The sequence below is a fragment of the Megalops cyprinoides genome, chromosome 2 (genome assembly GCF_013368585.1).
Source record: "Megalops cyprinoides isolate fMegCyp1 chromosome 2, fMegCyp1.pri, whole genome shotgun sequence".
Classification (NCBI taxonomy): Eukaryota; Metazoa; Chordata; class Actinopteri; order Elopiformes; family Megalopidae; genus Megalops; species Megalops cyprinoides.
In genome coordinates, this window is record NC_050584.1 from 59525889 (window position 1) to 59545788 (window position 19900).

The following is a 19900-nucleotide window of genomic DNA, read 5'->3' on the forward strand; positions in this document are numbered from 1 at the left end:
TGTAGTGATGGAGCAGTGTCAGTATAGGATTAGTGTAGTGATGGATCAGTGTCAATGTAGTGATGGAGCAGTGTCAGTGTAGGGTTAGTGTAGTGACGGAGCAGTGTCAATGTAGTGATGGAGCTGTGTCAGTGTATTAATGGAGCAGTGTCAGTGTAGTGATGGAGCAGTGTCAGTGTAGGGTTAGTGTAGTGACGGAGCAGTGGCAGTGTATTGATGGAGCAGTGTCAGTGTAGGGTTATTGTAGTGACGGGGCAGTGTCAGTGTAGAGTCAGTGTAGAGTCAGTGTAGAGTCAGTGCAGTGTCAGTGCAGTGTCAGCATTGTCAAAGTGTAGAGTCCGTGTTCAGCTGGTGGTGCAGCGCTTCATGTGTCTGTGTCGCCGGTGCCAGGTCAACGGGGTGGACCTGAATGGAAGGACGCAGGAGGAAGTGGTGGCCCTGCTCCGGGGAACTCAGATGGGCGGCTCGGTCGGCCTTGTGGTCCTTCGGCAAGAGGACGCCTTCCTGCCCCGGGAAGTGGTGAGTTTTTTTTAAATCTCTCTTTGTTCTGGCCGGCATGGGAGGCCTCCAAAGCCTCCAACACTGGTGACTTTGGCGACATTGGTGAAGGGCACCTGCTCTCTTGGAGCTTGAAATAAACGCAAGGCGGTGTGAATAAATTCGATTGGTTTCTGCAAACTCGCCCTAGGGAGGGCGGCTGATTGGACGGATCGGGCACGCTTCGAGGCGGAGGTCCTCTCAGGGCCGTTTAAGAATGCCCGATACGGCTAACCGAGCGCTCACCCTGGGGTACTTTTATTGGGCCCACGCGGTCACACCGGGGGGAGTCGCCCGCTAATCTCTCCGTGAAGTGGGTCCGGTGTGGCCTTGCTGTGCGTTATCAGGAAGCCATTATTGCCTCTCACTTCACCCATGTGAGTCTCTTGCTTTTACATGTGAGCCTATATTTATGTCCAGCTGGTGAAACAAGCACGGGTCATTAACAATGGTGTCTTCTCTGGCTCTCAACAGTAGGCAAGCTGGTTTATACCGGTTTATACCGGTGAAATCAGGCACCTGTGTTCACTTCAGAGCCATCTCCCATCTGAGTCATTCACTGGTCTGCAAAGACAGGTGGACGTCCAAACATTTTTTAATAAAATCACATAAAACTGGGATTTCCTGGAACGATTCGATCAGTTTGCCTTGTATCCGGCGCCGAGCGACCCGCCCCTTAGCAGCAATGCTCCTTTGTCTTGGCCGCGCCGGGGTGACTTTTCGTGTCTGGGCGACAGATGGCTGGGCGAGTGCCCCCGTGCGCTGGCGGCCACCCCGCCTGACACCGTGCCGCTCGTCTGGACGCCCCGGGTCTGACAGGCGGGGTCGCGCCTCCTCCTTAATCACTCCTCTTTGATGGCCTCCTCCCCCCGGGTCTCGCGTACGCGCTAGGCCCCCGCGGCCGCTTCGCATGCGCCCTGTGCTCCGGGGACGGCCGGGGCCGACCCGAAACGATCCCCGCAGATGGTGGCGGGTTCGTGGGTGGAAGTGGGGCGACGAGCCCCACCCCTCCTGCCTGTGCTGGGGTTGGGGGGAAGACAAAGAGAAAGGGAAAGGAATCCAGAGGGATCGATGGCTTTTGGTTCTAGGCGGAGCCTTTTGGATGTGAGGTGAACGTTGATGCCACGGTTCTCCACAGTTCCCTCAGCAGAAGGAATATATCTGCTTCTGTTAACTCTGTAGAGGACATAAGGAAGTGGTCAATAGGTGGTTTATTTATTTATTTGGCAGAAGCTCTTATCTGGAGTGACCTGTGAGGTTAATATGGCATATGGCATTATGGTTAATATGGTTGATATGGCTAATATGGAAGCCAAAGGAAAGCCAGACGGCTTTTGGGTGGACGTGGAGCCCGGTTTTGTGAGGTGAACACTAACGCGTTGTGTTCGGTAGGTCAGTCGTCCGGTCGCCCCCCCTTCACCTGGAGGCACAGACAGCCTCTGCTGAGTGAGTTATGGCCCTGGAAGGACAAGCAGCTTGTGTGCAGTCTGCCAGGGAATGAGGACAACCAACAAAATGCCTTCACTCTGTGGGTCTCCAGTCCACACTCAGCAGAAGAAATATATAGAGGATATGTAGCAGAGAATATATGAAGAAGGCCATAAGGGAGTGGTCAATAGATTATTCATTTGTTATTTTGGCAGAGCTCTTATCCAGATATTATCTTATCCAGAATGACCTGTGAGGTTAATATGGCATGATATATTACATGATAGTACCAACAAGAATAACATGGGCCCAGGTATGGAACAGGATGGCGGGAATCACAGTAAAGCAACATCACGGTGCAACAGTACAACAAAAATAGCAAATAATGGTGAAAATGTAATGTCTGATGTAGATATAGCATAGCATGTCTAGTTGTGCTTTATGGAGAAATTGGATTCAGCACAAAGTTCCTTGCTCATTTTTCACAGAATTTTCCACTCTTCGAATCATCAGTCTCCCTGATCTCAGCTAATCGCCGCTCATCAGCAGTCCAGATAGCGGCTGTGTATTTTTTTCTTCAGCAATCAAAACGGAACACGGGCCCGAATGATTTCCGCGCCTTTGTGGGGGTAAATAAATAAATAAATAAATAAGATAAATTAAAATAACATGCCGCTAATCGTGGCACAATGCATCAGGGTTATTTATCTCTGGATATGTATGCTTCCCCCCCCCCAATTCTACCCCCTCCCCCCCCCCCCCCCCCCCCCCCCCCCCACCGTGCACTGCGCCGCGACGCGATTAAAATCCCATCACGGCAATACAGTCCTAATCAGATCTCGCGCCGCTCCTCGGCGAATCCTTCAGAGTTTATGACCGAGGAGAGCACGCCGGCGAAGCTTCATTACTCTGGGTGTCATATTAACATGCGGGGCTGTTTCTTTCGGCGCTGACACAGGCATTAAAGGGATCTCAATAATCCATACAAGGATGTTCATAAAAATCAGATTACAGGGGCACGGCTCTGACAGTGACAGTTATTGCGAATAAAGCGTGGATGGGTTATTGCCTGGCTGTCATACACCGGGATGGGGGTGGGATGGGGATATAGGGGGGTCTGGGGGGGGCGGGGCGTGATTATTAGACACCATCAGGCGTCATCCTCAATGGCAACACTAAATCATAACACAAGTGACGCCGTATGTACACAAGGTGTGCCGCTGTCAGAGATGTGAGCAATCTCGTTTTCCGAGGGGCTGCGGGATGGGAATCAATCACGCCGGAACAGCTAATTTGTCTCTTGTTGTTTTGCGGTTTGCTTAGCGATGTTTAGCGGCTGTATTGAAATCGGGGTGGTGTTTTCGGCAACGGAAGGGAGGGTACCTGTTCCCACACTTCCCAGTCACTCTCTGTCTCTCTGATTTTTCAGAAACCACAATTAATTCAATCAAGGTAAAGGTTAGTCGTCGTAAGTCATGCGTGTGCGATAGTTGCTCTTCCCTCTATTCGTGCACTTGATTACCTGTATGGCTTGCATCACCGGGGACGCCTGGGGAATCACAGACATTTCCAAAGAGCAGTCAGACAGGAGCAGCCAAACAGATGGGGCTGACTTATTGATAGGGGCGTCATCGGTAACCTTTAACTCGGTGCTGTCAAACTCCGTGGGGACCGAAGAAAAACGAGCTCCGACGCCCAGCCCACCCTCAGCCTTTCAAAGCAGAAACATCTCGCGTTTCCTCGGACCCTGAAGGCATTCGAGAAATTGAGTCAACGAGGCTGTGTCTTTTATCCGTCTATATTAAAGCAGGTGTGTGTGTGTGTGTGTGTGTGTGTGTGTGCGTGTGCGCGTGTGTGCACGCATGTGTGAGAATGTAATGAAGACTTAAGCTGAAGCTGTGGTACGGGAGTGAAAGGCTTTATGGACTGCATCCTGTGGGGGACCAATAAGCCGGAGTTCAGCGTCAGACAGCCTGACCGTCGTATCATTGCATCAGACAGCAGTGTCAGTTGCCTCTGCTCACACAGATTGGAAGCACAGGTCAGACGCATTGACCTCTCCCTGAACAATGCGCTCGGTCTGAATGGGCGGCTCTTTCAGGCATCCCAGTGTGTTTACCTCCCCACTCAGAGTCTTGAGTGAGTAAGAATTCAGCTGCGTCGTCTTTTTATTACTCCAGTCTATTATTTTCATTTTTCATATGCGGCCTTGCGGTGAGCTCTCCCATTTACATTGGGATTAATGGGGTATGAAGCATTATTCATGGATATCGTTCATTCGTATGCACACTTTTTTCTTTTTTTCTTTGTGGCACAACAATGCAAGAGCGTCTTTAGAATAGATTTGTGCGTATTTGTCACCATGGATATCTTATTTGCTGCTCATAACTTCTACCTCATTTAAAACTTTTCTTTTTTTTTGCTTTTCCACATTTTCAATTCCATAAATAAGTTGAGGGAAGTCAGTCAATATGGAGAGGGAGGGAGCGTTGAGGAGAGAGGAGCAGAGAGAGAGGGAAATAAGGCAGAGGAGGGGATGAGAGGAACGGGGGAGACCGAGAGAGGAACGGAGAGATAAGACAGAGAGCGAGATGGAGAAAGAGCATGATAGAGACAGCGAGGAAGACGGAGAGAGAAGGGAGATAAGCGTGAAAGGGGGCTGGTGACATGGGGTGGGGGGGGCGGGTTGGGAGGAGATAGGAATCAGAGGCGGCCATTGACGAGCGATAAATAAAAACAGAATCCTGGGAGACACGCAACCTGCACTAGATGAAACTTTACCTCTCTGCCCTGACGCAGGCTCGTGCTGGGCTTGTCGAGGCTGCTGAATAATTCATCGCCTCAGATACAATTACCGTAATGCTAACAACAGGAGCTGTGGGGGGGGGGGGGGGAGAAAAGAGGAACACACACACACACACGTGATTTCATAAGCAGAAAGCTGAGCGTCATCCCCCATCCAGGTGATTGGGCCGTTTCTCTCCGTCGTGACATTTACTCCCTACTCGTGCGCACGGCAGGAAAACTTTCCACTGCGCGCAGCCGGTCGTCCCGGCGCCCGCTGAGCCAGCCCACAAGCGAAGATTGCTTTTTTGCCCCCCCCCCCCCCCCCCCCCCCCCCCCCCCCCCTCCAATATATAACTCCGCGTCACGGTTCAGGGGCCGCACCGGGCCAGAGAAATGAGTAACCGCTGTGTGTGTGCCTGAGAAGGCGTACCTGTGAAGATGTGTAACGAGGGCTGCCGGCGTTCACTCGCAGGGTTACCTTCAAGGCCGCGGCCTTGCCTCGCTAACGCTAACGTTAACGCTAACCGCTAAACCCTGCTTTGGGAGAAGAGGCTGCAGTATGTGTCTGCTCCCTGTTGTGTGGCGGATCATAATGGGAGTGGAGTGGAGTGTTTGTGTCGGGGCTTTGTGTATTGCTGCTCTGATGTCGCACCCTGGTCGTGAATGCGTTACATGTGTGGCGAGGAGTGTTCTGCTGGATTTTTCCTGTTCCTGAGTTTTATTCTGTGATTTGTTTGTCTCCGCCTCCTCTAGAACGCAGAGGCCATACAGAGGCAGAGTCTCCGAGATTTGGTAAGAGGCCTTTATGCTCACCCCCACCTGTTACAGACTGAACAGTGCTCAACACTACACCCACCTGTTATAGAAAGTACGTCACACCACACTCAACACCAATCCCACCTGTTAGAGAGACAGTATGTAATATTACAGCCATGTGTTAGGGACCAAACAATACTCCACCCTACATCCACATGTTAAACATTACTGGGGCGGCAGTGTAGCTTAGTGGTTGAAGAGCTGGACTCATAACCAAAAGGCTGCCGGTTCGATTCCCTGCTGGGGCACTGCTGCTGTACCCTTGGGCAAGGTACTTAACCCAGAATTGCCTCAGTAAATATCCAGCTTTATAAATGGGTTGTAACATCGTAAAAAAAAAAAAAAAAAATCTGTAACTGATGTAAGTCCCTCTGGATGAGAGCGTCTGCTAAATGCCAATAATGTAACGTAACTCAACACTACAACCACGTGTTACAGACAGTATGTTACATAAAACCCACCTGTCGGAGAAAATTCAACGCCACATCCATTTATCAGAGAATGGATTATCATTTAAAGAGAATGTTTAACCCTATTCCCTCCTGTTAGAGACAGAGCAATATTCAACTCTACAACTAGCTGCTATGGGCTGCACAGCACTCAAATGTGATCTGATATAAAACCTCACAATCTAGGCAGTAGTGAACACTACACCCTCATGTTCAAGGCAGTCTTGAACGCTGCCCATTCCTGTCAGAAGCACTAAGCTTTGCAGCTGCTGACACAGTCCAAACAGAACGCTCACTAATGCGCATTGCTGTATGTGAGACTGCGTGTCGACATACCAGTCACAATCAATCAGTCAATGCATCAGTCCGTCAATCAATCACTATCTCTGTCTGTCAGTCAGATTGCATTTAGTATAGTACACTTCTCAGTAGGATTTTCCTCAGTGATCTGAGTGCATGGTGACAGTTATCGAGGTCTCAGTCTGATTTAAAAGCGAAATAAATGATAAGCATTGTGTGTTAGAGATTCTGCAGTATGTCTTCCACATGTGGAATGACCTGCCATGTGAACTTAAAGGTTTCGTTTATTGGCTGTTGTTCTTTCGGGCCAGTTTTGAACACCAGGATGTTAAGTTCATTTTAGCCTGCAGGCTAATGCAATAAATAATAAATTTGTGCCATTATTTTATCATTGATTTTTTTTTTTTTAATGGAGCGGTTTGTGTTGGCTTTGTGGTGGCAGCTTAACGCACATCAAATTTGAATGTATCAAAAGTATATTTCAAAACAATAGAAAGTAAAAGACAGATCTTGGTATTTAGCCATAGGATCATTTTACAAACCAGGGTTTTAGAGTTCCGTCTTTAATGGCAAACGGTATATGCACGGGTCCGCAGATTATCCCAGCTGTCACCAGTAGTCCGTGTCACAAACCTAAAGTTCATCGATGCAGCCAGCACGCTTACTTCTGCCCTTTGAACCTGTGAAAATGAGGCCTGAACGGCCATATTCTTACAGATCCCACGATTCCTGCAGTTCACAAGGTGCAATTAAACAGTACATTAAATTCCTTTTTACGATTATATCTGGGGTTGTCACAGATCCATTAGGGACGATATCTGCCAAGCATTGAACATCTTAATTGTGCGAGTAATTTGCGCTTTGGTGTCGTCTGACAGCTGGATTTATGGTTTCTATCTAGAGGGGCTGCAGACAAATGCAAAGCAGTATCAGTTATAATTACAACTGGCAAAATCATTTCATCTGGGCTCCAGCACTGTCCGTTTAGCCAAGGTCTGAAGTGTTTCATCATACCATTTTCCAATACCCTACTTAGAGACAATTGTATAATTGTTGCAGTCAGAAGTGCCTGATTGAAAAAAGTATGTGTAAGAATTACATTCCGGTAAGCAGTCTTTTTCATCTGTTTTTTTTCCCTTTAATTTCTAAAGTGGTTAAGATGAGATCTTTAACTAAAAAGTCATTTCCAGTAAAATGTGATCTCAGTCTGAGCAGCCATATTCTTTTTGTCTTTTTTATTTTCCAAACCTTTGCGTTGAACCTCTTCGGCGCATTTTAAACATAATGGGAACAATTATTCAAAGCAGATGTTATCTCTGTTTTCCAGTTGCCGCAATGGCAGGCTGTTTCTCTTTTGATGCCAGCAGAAGTGTATGATATAAATACGACTTATCGACTGTCTGGAATGAGAACCCTTTAGCGCATTAGTAATTCTCACTCATTAGGGAATTGTAACAGATGGGTGGAGCCAGGGGTAAAATCTAAAAAAAAAAAAAAGGAAAGAGGCAAAGAATAGAAACCACATCTTCCTGTGGAGTGCTAGAGGAACTGTGTTCCTGTGGAACACTCCTGCAGAGGTGTTTGAACTGTAATTCTGACTCTTCTGAAGCGGTGGATGCCTGCGGTCGCCGGCGTAAGAAAATGGGGGCAGGTGTGTGTGTGGTCAGGGCCTCTCTCTGGTTCAGGTGCTTGACGCTCACACTTTCCCTGCTGTGGGAGGATAATGAGTTAACACTAGGCCTGGCTCTGCAGGGGGCCCTGAGTTGGCCAGGTGGGCAACAGTGTGGCATAGTGGCAAGAAGCCAGGCTTATAACCCAGAGGTTGCCAGTTTGATCCCTAGGTGTGGCGCTGCTGTTGTACCCTTGAGAAAAGTACATAACCCAGATTGTTTCCGTAATGTATCCGGCTGTATAAATTGATAATATGCAAAAAGATAAGAGTTTGCTAAACTACGCTAGTTATTCCTGTGTTAGTGTTTCTGGAGAGGCCCAGTAGCTGACTGAGTAGATCAAACAATCACCTCCACAGTCTGAACATCCATCCCCCCCCCCCACCCCCCAACCCCCCCGTCACGGGTGGAGATATGTTCTGACCGCAGTGTTTTGTGTTTCGATTGGATCGTAGGAGTCTGTGATTGACATGCGGTAGCCCGAGCTGTTAAAAGGCTCAGAACGCCTCGCGGTGCGTTGCGCGGGGATTATATCCATAGACAGAGAGAGCAGAGCACACGGATAAAAGCCTGGAGCGGCCTCCCGCTGCACCATCAGCGGTCCTGGGAATGCGCGCTCGTTACTGTAAGCTGACGATCACCTGACTTCGCGAAAGATGAGGTAACATGTTGCAACTTTCTGTAACAAGAGCCGGCACTTTGTTTTCTGTTTTATTGTCTGTCTTCTTTTTGTTTTGTTTTTTTTTTTTATCATTTTCCTTCAGAACTTTCAGGACGTGGGATTGTTTAGCGCGAGCATCATCACCTAGCAGGTGTGAGGCATCCCGCCTGCTGGAAGACGCGCGCAGGGGGAAGTGATTATCTTGCTTTTGTATGCCTGAAGGGAGGTTAATCAGGGTGCGCTGTGTACCGAGCGTGGAGCTCCTTTCCGTGGAGCTAACAGTGAATAAAATAACAGGCTCGCCTAAAAAAAAAAACTGATTCATTTCACCTCTGCCTCCAGATAGTATCTCTCCTTATCCGTGCCGTTTCTCTTAATTATGTGTTAATTAGTTTGTACTCTCCCAAGTTTACTTCTCAAGCCTGTGCCCAAAAATAGGAAAACACCCGCAGTTGTGTAGCTCAGCAAACGGTGTGACACACCATGTAATTGAGTCATGTAATTGAATTTGTAAACCGTTATGTACTGAGCCGGGGAACCTCTGATAAGATCGCAGGAACCACGTTGGCGCAGGAAGCTGTCGTCAGCCGAGCGTCTGAGCACGCCTTCTCCGCCAAGGGGCGATTTTCACTGGGTTCAAAGACAGCAACTTACCGCTCTATTATAGCCAATGGTGGCTTTCACATCGGCCCAGCTGCCACATGGTTGGCCGGTGTGGATTTGTGTCTTTCATGCCACTGGCCCGTTTTGACCCCTCGAGGACAGGTACACTCGGTGCTCATTGGTCACACTGTTGGCCCCATCCTGATGCAGCCCGAGCTTCGCCGTGGTGGTACGAGAAGGACCATGTTTGCGTCTCCCATACATTGTTTTTGGCAGCAGAATTTTGGGTTGGGAGCCGTGTTAGCATTGTGAGGGCAGGGCTGTGTGTGTTCCCAGCTGTGCCACTCCTTCCTCCTTTGCTGCCACAGCATTACACTCCCAGAGTTCATATTGAATCATGTACAATTAAAGTAATAAATAAATGACAATAACAATAAATCAGAAGAAAATGAATGAAGCAATCAATCAGTCAATCAATCAATCAGTGAATCAATCAGTCAGTCAGTCACTCAATCATGATCAATACCTGCATCCTGACCGTAATTGCGCCTCCTCCTGTAACACCAGATGACTCGGGGAAGTTGCCGAGACACCGGTCTGCCTTGGTGTACCGAACCCAGACCGCATGCCGTTCAGACGAGGACGTCCTGCTGGGAGAGCCGCTCTCCCCTTTCAGAGTTCAATTGTCCGCTTTAGATGGAACACAGCGGTTACTTGTTGTAGCGTTGTTTTTTTTATTTTATTTTTTATTGCCACGGGCTTATTTACGTGTGCAGATGAGTGCTGTAATTGTGGCAGTCGCTGTGCAGCGGGCTCTGAAAGGCGCCAGGCAATCAGAGAGCCAATTTCGGTTGCGGAGCTCCGCGCGCTCGCCTAATTAAACCGGCGCTCTGAGACCGCTAATGTTAGCGCGTTACAATGGCGTTCTGCTAACAACTCTTAAAACCACGTTGAACTGCCGCCTGCTTCTCCACGTGTGCCTTTCAGCTGCTGTTTCTGTAATTGTTGCTGGCCGCGTGTATAGAAAGGTGTGGTCTGGCAGTGGAGGGTGCCTGTTGACCCAGTAGTCTGTGCCAGTTATGGCACACACATGGACCCTTAAAGTGTGGTTGTTCCGAGGCTACGCACACACCCATGTTCCATTTTTCAGACGTTTTATTTTTGAGAAAGGTAAAACGCCTCCCTTTCCTGAGGCTCCAAGATTCACCCTAAAACATTCTAGCTTCCCATTATCTTTTGCAAATGGATAATTGCATAGCTGCTGACACCTCAACACTCCCTTGACCTTGTTGTGTTACAAATACGTTAAGGCAGTGCGTATGACATCAGTAGATATGTAGCTTCATATATGCATGCAACTTTGCAGGTCTGACTGGGTGAGAGCAACTGCAAAGCAAGCATACTGTAAACTTGTTGTACCTCTTATGATTGCTCAGACTGCTCTTTCTTTGATACTCTCTCTGCTGTGAGATTAGCAGTACACTGTAATGATTGTTTTGAGCACTACGCATATGCTTGTATCAGAACGATTGTACGCTTATCTCGACAGTGTTTCCTTTTGCTCAGTGCTTTATCGTCCTACTTGCCGCCATGTACCCGTGCCCTTGTTCTTTCAGCTCTGAGGATACGCAGACATCTCGCTGCGACGGCCTTGTAAGTCAAGGAGGACAAGAGACTATAATAATAAACGATAAAACCCCATGGTTTGACGCGCAGAGGGACCGGATGTCATTTGCATGCCTAATGAAAAGTTAAACACAGCCTTCAGAGGAGTATAAGTAGCTCAGTCTGTCCCGCAAAGGCTGCGCTTCTGATTCTACAGGGCCCACTCCGCCGACCCTATTCTACCGAAGCAGATACCCGAGGCCAGCTCCGACCCTCTCTCTGCGGAGCGGAACGTGTCGCGTGAGGACTCCACTTGAAACGGCCCGCTCGCACCCCCACTCACAGCTTTAATTGCACCTGAAAGCTGGAATCTGCGCTCAGGCCCCCAACCCCCCCACCCCGGAGGTGTTTAACATTCAGGGTTTATCTGCAGCCACCGGAAAGAAACAGAGCAAAGAAAGTCTCCCTACAATACTTATCATGCATGGGGCCCTTTCGCAATTACATCCTTGACTGATTTCTTTTTAGGCTTTTTAAATTTGTTTCAAATGACCTTTATGTCACTAAATTCGGGCAAGTGTGGGGAAGTTTAAAATGCTGCTAATTGTTTCAGGCGCCAACGTGCAGAAAAGTCTTGGAGGGTGTGTTTCCCCCCCCCCTCTCCTTTTTCCTCCTTCCCCTCCCTCCCTCCCTCCCTCCTCCTCTCTTTTTGGGTTTTGCCAGAGAGGAGCGGCGAGGCAGGAATACTGAGCGTGCTTGTCTGTTCTCGGCCGGATTGCTTCGCCGTTCGCACCGTTCCCCACCTGGACTCGGTCCCCTCTGCCTTGTTTCGCGTAATCTAATTCAGCCTCGCCCCGTGAAACAATCGCAGTAAATGAATGCGTGCCGCAGAGCTTGAAGATTAATCAATTAATCAGCCCGTGCGCTTAATGGGGCTGTCCCCGCGTGGATCCTTCGGTACACGGTACGGGGCGGGTTGTCTTTGAGAGACTGGGCTCGGTATTTCAGGAGCCAGGAAACAGAAGCGGTGTTGCTGTGGAGGAGCTGAGGTTTACTGCCCCTCACCTGTTTGTCTCACAAAGAAAATAGATGGAGAACAGAATAGACTAAACGGCAGTGTGTGAACCGGGGGCGGCAGTGTAGCACAGTGGTAAGGAGCAGGACTCGTAACCCATAGGTTGCCGGTTCAGTTCCCTGCTGGGGCCGTTGGGCAAGGTACTTAACCCAGAATTGCCTCCTTAAATATCCAGCTGTATAAATGGGTAAAACAATTGTAACCTATGTAAGTCACTCTGGATAAGAGCATCTGCTAAATGTAAGATAATGAACTTTCAGATGTTTCTGTTTCTCAGACTAATGTACATACATTGCCACCATAGCCTTAAGCAAATGAGCCAGGCATGGGCAGTAAATAACAGTATATAGAATAATTGTACCATAATGACATTACATTACATTTATTTAGCAGACGCTCTTATCCAGAATGACTTCCAGCACAAAAGAACAGAAGTGTACCCATTCTAGCTGAATGAGCAACAGTATCAGACCAGGCTAACAGCACTCCCAGACCAGTGAGTGTGAGCATAACACTACTCAAGCCCTATCAAAATTAACAGTCGGGCTAGCAGTTGCGCTATACAAAAACATAAACTTAACATTGCCTAGCTGTTTACTCGAGTAATTTTAAATCCTGTTTTGCTGTCCATTCCTTCCCTGATGCAGATGGGCTGTTTTTATGCGCTGAGCTTCTCTTCCCTCACCTGGGTGCTCTTTAAAGGCTAATAAATAGCTGCAATTAAGCACACATTTGATTTAAAGCTAAGCACACGGTCTCCGTGCCACATTGACCGAGGGGCCTTGGCTCGACCCCTTGGCATTTGTGTTGAAATTGCACACACTGCTTATATGTCAGAACAGCCCTCTTCTGCTTGACGAGATAGAGGTCTCTCAGCCTTGGACAAGCAGGGAATTGGCCAGCGCTGCTCGTGTGTGTGTGCCTGTCTCTCTCCTGAAAATGTTAGCATGAGCTCTCATTTCCAAATGCTTTATGGCCCAAGGTTCTTGGAAAGCAGGTCCTGGGATTATGATTTTTTTTGTTGCCAAGGATAGGGAAGGGGAAAAAAAAGAGCTAACTCCAACTGATTTAACTTGCGCAGTAAATACATTATAGCAGCAACAGCTGTATAACAAGCCTCCCCTGAGAAACAACTCATATTTAGCTTTTTTTTTCTTTTCCTGAAAGGGTTTATTAATTACAAAGCAGACTTATCTCATAGTGACACATCCAGCAGCATACCCAGGGGTCCTTAGCGATTTGGAAAGAACACATTTCTCCGTTCCTGTGAACACAACGGCAGCGTCGACACATGTATGAAACAGATGGTGCGCCACAAAAGACTGAGCCATTCTGACCTGATGTTCTCATGATTCATTGAAGACAAAAAAAAAAAATGCAAAAAATAAAAAACCCTCCCTCTGTCCTGAATGAGTAACGTTTGGGAATTCACTCTGAGCCACATATTTTAGTTGTCCTCTTACCCATAATTCCCTTGTTTTATGGATCTCTCTTGTAACACGTTTCACCTGGCAGATGTTTATCATTTTGTTTTATTTATTTTTATTTTAGAAGTGAAGACCAAGGGAGTTGGTTTGAATGATTATTTTTAATTTCGGAGGGTGCGCGGAGGGGTAGGGTGGGGTTGCTGTATTTACAGACAGCTTGAATTGTATGTTAAATGTCTTGGGATTTGATAGTGCATTGAAGGGTGTGGGCATAGGAGCCTGATGAGAAAGTCTTTACCTTTAACGCTCCACTGCATCCAAATAATTCTTCCATTTCTGAAAATTCTTTTCATTTAACAGCTGTTGAAGCCAAGCAGCTGGTGTCCTTATATGTGTGCGTGTGTGTGTGTGTGTGTGTGTGTGTGTGTGTTATGAAATGTGCTTTTATTGGAAGAGTAAAGCTCACCTTTTTAACAAATGGTTGTTGAGCGTATTCCTCCTACACCTCATGTGTGTGTGCACACACTAAGGTCTCCATGGCGACCTTTCAGAAAAACCCTCTGAGCACAGGCTTCTGTGCCACATTTTCCTGTGACATGATATCCTTCGTACAAGTTGTTTTTTCCTTATATTTATGGCTGGTTTATTATTTACATGCATTTTCTTGAATAAATGTTCCTAAATGTTAATGCTTCAAGACATGCTCTTGTTTGAATTGTTATGCTCATACAAGTTTATCATAACACAAAACCTGACAGAAAAGCAGCTATCACTATTTGGTGATGCTGCAAAGTGTATGCTGGATACTACATCATTTCCCATTAATGATGGCGAGGTGACCTTGAATAAATATGTCTCTTCCCGACTTCCATGTAATTGAAGTGGTGCTTATAAGGACCATATTTCCGTATTACCATCAACAATCTCAAGGCTGGCCATGTCTGGTCTCAAGCAGGTGAAGAGAAGTAGTACAATGGCTGGAAAAATCATTATCAGGTGCATCTACAGTACATACATGCATGTCACCGGTGGTGCATTTTCAACTAGTTCACTGAAACAAAACCACATGAAAACTGAGCAATAGCATGGTGTAGTGGTAAGGAGCAGGGCTTGTAGGTTGCCAGTCTGATTCCCCACTGGGGCACTGCTGTTGTACCCTTGGGCAAGGTACTTAACCCAGAATTGCCTCAGTAAATATCCAGCTGTTTAAATGGGTACAGTTGTAAATCGCTCTGGATAAGAGCCTCTGCTAAATGATAATAATGTAATGTGATGAAATCAATTAGTCAAGTAGTAAAATCAAAAAGTAAACTCATTGCTTACATTGCTGAGAGTACCCAGAATAATGGCTAGCTTTGCCTCTGTAGTGCGTAATGGGGCACCTGTAGCTCCTGTTTTCTTCCTCTGACCCCCTTTGATCTGGGGTAACATCCCTCAGAGCCTCTGCTCGACATTGTTACTGGTGTTATATCGTTTATAGTTATGAATGTCATATATATGTTTGGTAATACTGGATGCATTGCTGTCATCAGTATTCTTCCTGTCAATTTGTCTTCCCTCCCCTGTTTGTGGCAAGGCCGATGCGGTTTTATGAATTGCTCGTTAATGATGTGGTGAATAATGAGAAGCTAATGGCAAGTTTTATGCGTTTACGATGTAGCCTAAGACACAGTTCGTTGTATTCACTGTCACTGTCATATTTGATACACTGTCATGTATCAAATATGTTTTAAGCAAGAATTCATCAGCTGTTGTTGCTTCTTGATTAATTAAGATTTTGGCAATGAACGGGGTCTTTCTCTGTCGTCGGACCAGTGGGGATTGCTCGAAGCCCTGATTTGCAGAGGAAGTGTTGTCTCGTCTTGTTTCTCCGTCCATCACAGCATTCCTGATCGTGTGCTGCACAGTGAGACAGCACATCACTGTTCTTTTTTTCTTGCTCCCCTGCGCTAATCTCCTCTTGTTTCTGAAAGCGGGAGAAGGAGCACTTTTTTTAATGACAGAGGTTAACCAAGCTTTCGGTTTAACGCCTGCACTTTTGAAATTCTTCTCCCCCTAAACGCTGGGAGCAGGGAAATAAATTGAGGAGTTTGACGTGCCTTTGACTGAACGTGTTTCAGTCCCGGCGGTTTAATCAGGTTGCACACTGAACCCGCACGTGCCATCTGAAACAAAAGCTCGTTTTAACCTTTTCTCCTTTTCGCCGCACAAACGATCCCTCCACAAAAAAGGGCTCTCACAACAAATCACTGAGTCGCCCCGGCTTCCCAGCATCTCTCAGAGGCGCATTGTTGAGACGTCAGAGAACAACAACGCTGTTTGAGTCTAAAATTACCACCTGGTCTTATGGAAAGTGTCGATTTTTTTTTATTCTGTTTTCAAAAGGGAGCGTGTGTTTGACTGCATAAACAAACTCTCAGCCATGCTGTGACATATGACATGTCCATTTATCCCCCTCTATGTCTCTCTCTCTCTCTCTCTCTCTCTCTCTCTGCCTCTCACACCCACACCCCCCTCCTCCTCTTTCTCTGTCACAGAAAACAGAGGAGGACGACCTGGTGCTGACGCCGGACGGGACCCGGGAGTTTTTAACCCTCGAGATCCCGCTGAACGACTCCGGCTCGGCGGGCCTGGGGGTCAGTGTCAAGGGCAACAGGTCAAAGGAGAGCCATGCAGACCTGGGCATCTTCGTCAAGTCCATCATCAACGGGGGAGCCGCGTGCAAGGCAAGCCACGCCCCTCACTTTCCCTCCCTGTACCTTCCAATTCAGGCATCTGGGTGTGGTGATCCTCACAAAGCCACTTTAGAAAGAGTCAGATTTGATTGTTTCATCTGCTGCTGATGTCCGTGGAGCATGCCAAAGATTACATTGTAGTGTGTATACAGTGTATAAACAGACCACTTCATACAAATCCATTGAAATCCATACGTCTGTATGTCTGTACTGGCTTAGATCACATGTTTTGGAGGGCGTGTAATTAGTTGGATCACATATTAATGGACCACGCGCACAAAAAAAAAACCATAAGGCGGTTTTTTGATTTCATTTGTGATGAAAATATCCAATTTCAGCTTCTCTGATACCTAGCCAGCATGTGAACTGCGCCAGGCCCTTAGTGAAGCACACAATACAGCAGACTCTGTGCTCTGCACTGCAGAAGGGAGATTTGGGGTTGCCTTTGTCCCTGTGGAGTTTACCTGTGAATGCAAGGTGACAAAAGGCAGCGTTCGAATCCCAGATGCGTTCATGCCGGCTGCTTTTGCGTCGATAGGACGGGAGGCTGAGGGTCAACGACCAGCTGATAGCGGTGAACGGCGAGTCGCTGCTGGGGAAGACGAACCAGGACGCCATGGAAACGCTGCGCAAGTCCATGTCCGTGGAGGGAAACAGGCGAGGAATGATCCAGCTGATAGTTGCCAGGAGAGTCGCGAAGAGAAATGAGGTAATGGCGGACCATCGGGAAAGCTGCTGACTAATTAGCGACACAGTCACACTGGTGGCTAATTGGTCGTCTTTGCCTGGAAAGTGTGGAGTATTGAATTTTGTTTGCAAGGGGGGGGGCGTTGCCACATGATGTACATTGCTTGGTTATTCTATTCTCAACACTGTGGTGACAGAGACTTAGCAGGAATCACAGGCAGATCCGGAAAAGCCCTCAGCTGTTGCAAATATTAAACCCAGGGCTTATTACTTTTGATTGCCTTTGGTGTAACTTCAGTCCACACACTGGGTTCGAACAGCATAAGACAGTCAAAAGAGCGCCTTTAGGAGCTCAACTGCTATGCAAATTGACACGTTGCTCATCTCCGAAAGATTACGTTTGATATTTTAACAGCTGCCCGCGTGCGGCGCCGCGAATATATGAGCCGCTAAGGAAAATTGGCAAGATCTTTAAAGGGAGAGGTGAGCCGATGCGAGGTGATCGGTAGGAGTGCCCCTATGGCGGCCGTGGGGGGGGGGGTTGACGCTGAAAGCGAATCGAGGCGAGAGCAGTCGCTATCTGGCAGCGGCAGGGACGAGAGAGGATCGAAAGTAATTCAGCTGCTGAAACGGCCCCTCAGATGGGTCCCCGATAAGAACCAGCTCTATGAAATATTGGCTCCTCGTCTTTTTCCCCCCATTCTCTCCCTCGCTCAAGACTGTGTCCTTTTGGTATTTTTATAAGGGCCCCTCTTGTATGCATAACATCTTCTAAAAAAAAAAAAAAAAAAAAACAATGCACACACACACACCACCAGGAAAAAAAAAGAAATCATCTATCTAAAAAAACTCTTATCTTCAGAAACATAAATGCCACTGTCTTTGAAGTGCTACAAAGCAGCTGTATTTTTTTTTCTCCTGAAATAAGAAGAGAGAGAGAGAGAGAGAAAGCTGGGAGGTTGTGGGTGATTATGTAAATGCACTCGCTTCCTTCACACTGTGACATGTTCTGGTTTGGAGTGTCGGAGACGTGTGCGTGCGCGGCCGTATTGATCCGTGGCTGACGGGGGCCGTTACACAAGCAGCTCAAGGGTCCGAGAGCGGCAGAGTCAGGCTGTTCTCAGATCAGCTTTGATTAAAGGCAGCATGGTGCTGATTGGTGTTTCGGCCTGGCAGCGATCTCGGCCCCGGACCCCATGCCGAGCCCCGTCCCCGATTCGGCGAACCCCCCCACCCCCCCACCCCCTCCTCCCAGGGCAAGGTCGCCATCCGGGTCCCTGGTACTGCTGGGCCCAAGGTCGGCCGGATCTGTCCGTCAAGTCTCTGTGGGGGGGGGGGGGGGGGGGGTGATGACTTGTGATGGAAGGCGCTGTTTCCAGGAAAGGGGGGGGGGGGGTGTAGCCCCAAGACACTGGAGCCGAGGTGGAAGCCCCCCTGCTGTCTTCCCCCAGCACAGCAGCAGCAGCCTCCCAGAACCCCCTCTGCTTCACACCAGCTCAGCTCAGATCTCCAAAGAAGGGAATATTAGAAATCTTTTTTTTTTTTTTTAAATTTTATTTATTTTTTTTTATTTCTCTACCCCCCTCACGGCGACAACAGCTGTGCGCCTGTGAATCACCACACATTTCACAGGGCCGGGGTGTGCAGAGGGGTGGAGGGCAACATTAAAATGAATAAAATCCATCAATGTCTCTGGGAGAAAGAAGCAAAGCGGCGCACGTTAGCCCCGCTGGGGGAAGTTTTCGTGAATGCGGAATCCTGCACGATCCAAGTGCTGAGTCGCCTCGCGGGCGGCACGTCATCCCGGGCCTGTCTGCCGCGCCGCTGACACCCGGGAACGGGCCTCACGGGTGACCTTGAGATGAGTGGGGAGGTGGGGGGGGGGGGTGCGGAGGGGCTTGTATTTTTGACCAATTAGAGAGACAGCGGGTCAGCGGAACTCTGTCTTGCCACAGAAGAGTCCTCCAAAACAGACACTGTGTTTACGCTCCAAGGTTGACCGGTGCCCATCACGCACTGCAGTCCACACACACACACGGAGCTCTGCAATCTCAAACAGGCTCAGAAAGTGAGCAAAAAGTGAGTTTCACTAGTAAACACGACGAACACAATACCCACCACCTGCTTACAAGTATTCTCCATGGAAACAGTCAGTCTTTGGAGCAGTTGTTTATTTGTCTAAGAATCCTCGCTTAAAATTCTGTTGCCGTAATAAATGGATAGATTATTTATGATTATTTGGGTTTTTTTTTTTTTTTTTGCAAAATGATGGGGTAAGGGAATTACAGATGCGTATTCAGTTGTGGACTCTGTCTGCTCCAGCAGAATTTTAAATGAGATTTTGACTGAGAAAGGTAGGGTGAAATGAGATCGGTCATTGTAATACATCTCTGGCCGTAATATTTTAATCAATGTGGAGGAGCTTTGGCAATCTCTCGCACTGCCCTCATTCTATAAATATATTTTCGTATATGTTCAAGTAATTAAATTCCTCCAAAGTCATTTCAATTCAATTAAATGTAGAGATTATGGCTCACAGCACACCCCTTTGCGATGTTAATTTCACATGCATTATTCTTGACTCAGTTTGAAATTTGCCCACCATCTTCTTATGCCATGGATGATGAATTTAACCCGTTTTCGTCTTGAGTAAATGAGAAAATGCAGGCATCCAGATGAAAAGGGATTGAATCACCTACATATGAACATGAGTATATTAGAGTTTGTTTAACTGCCTCCTTATATGGAGGTTCAAAGGTACAGTGGGTGGTTTTTTTCTTGATGAGCTGTCAGGAGCAATACATAGTTCCAGCAATAGTTTTCGGTACTGCTGCCTTTTGCATAGACACTCTGAAAATGCTCTGTATTTTTTTCTTTCACTTAAAGTAAAAAACGCCCTTCCAAACACTGGTTTATGAGAATTACAAACAAACAAAAAAAAATAAGCATTCACATCAAGACCATAAGTAACTACTTTAATAAGCATCAGCGCAGGCCTTGAACGCTTTTGGCTGTATATATATGAAATTGATGTTTCTTTCTTTCTTGTTACGCCTGTCCAATTATATTTCTTTCTCACCAACATAACCAGGCTGATTAATGCCAACTTGGATGCCTCTC

The 19900-nt window shown here is 47.4% G+C and overlaps 1 protein-coding gene across 1 annotated transcript in view; it reads left to right on the forward strand.

Moving 5' to 3' along the window:
- The window catches only part of LOC118771410 (partitioning defective 3 homolog), a 357648-nt gene that overhangs the window by 187222 nt on the left and 150526 nt on the right, over positions 1–19900 (forward strand). Inside the window, exons 11-14 of the mRNA XM_036519397.1 lie at positions 391–519; positions 5506–5544; positions 15896–16084; positions 16632–16802. Coding sequence (XP_036375290.1) covers positions 391–519; positions 5506–5544; positions 15896–16084; positions 16632–16802 — 528 coding nt within the window. The remainder of the gene's footprint in view (positions 1–390; positions 520–5505; positions 5545–15895; positions 16085–16631; positions 16803–19900) is intronic.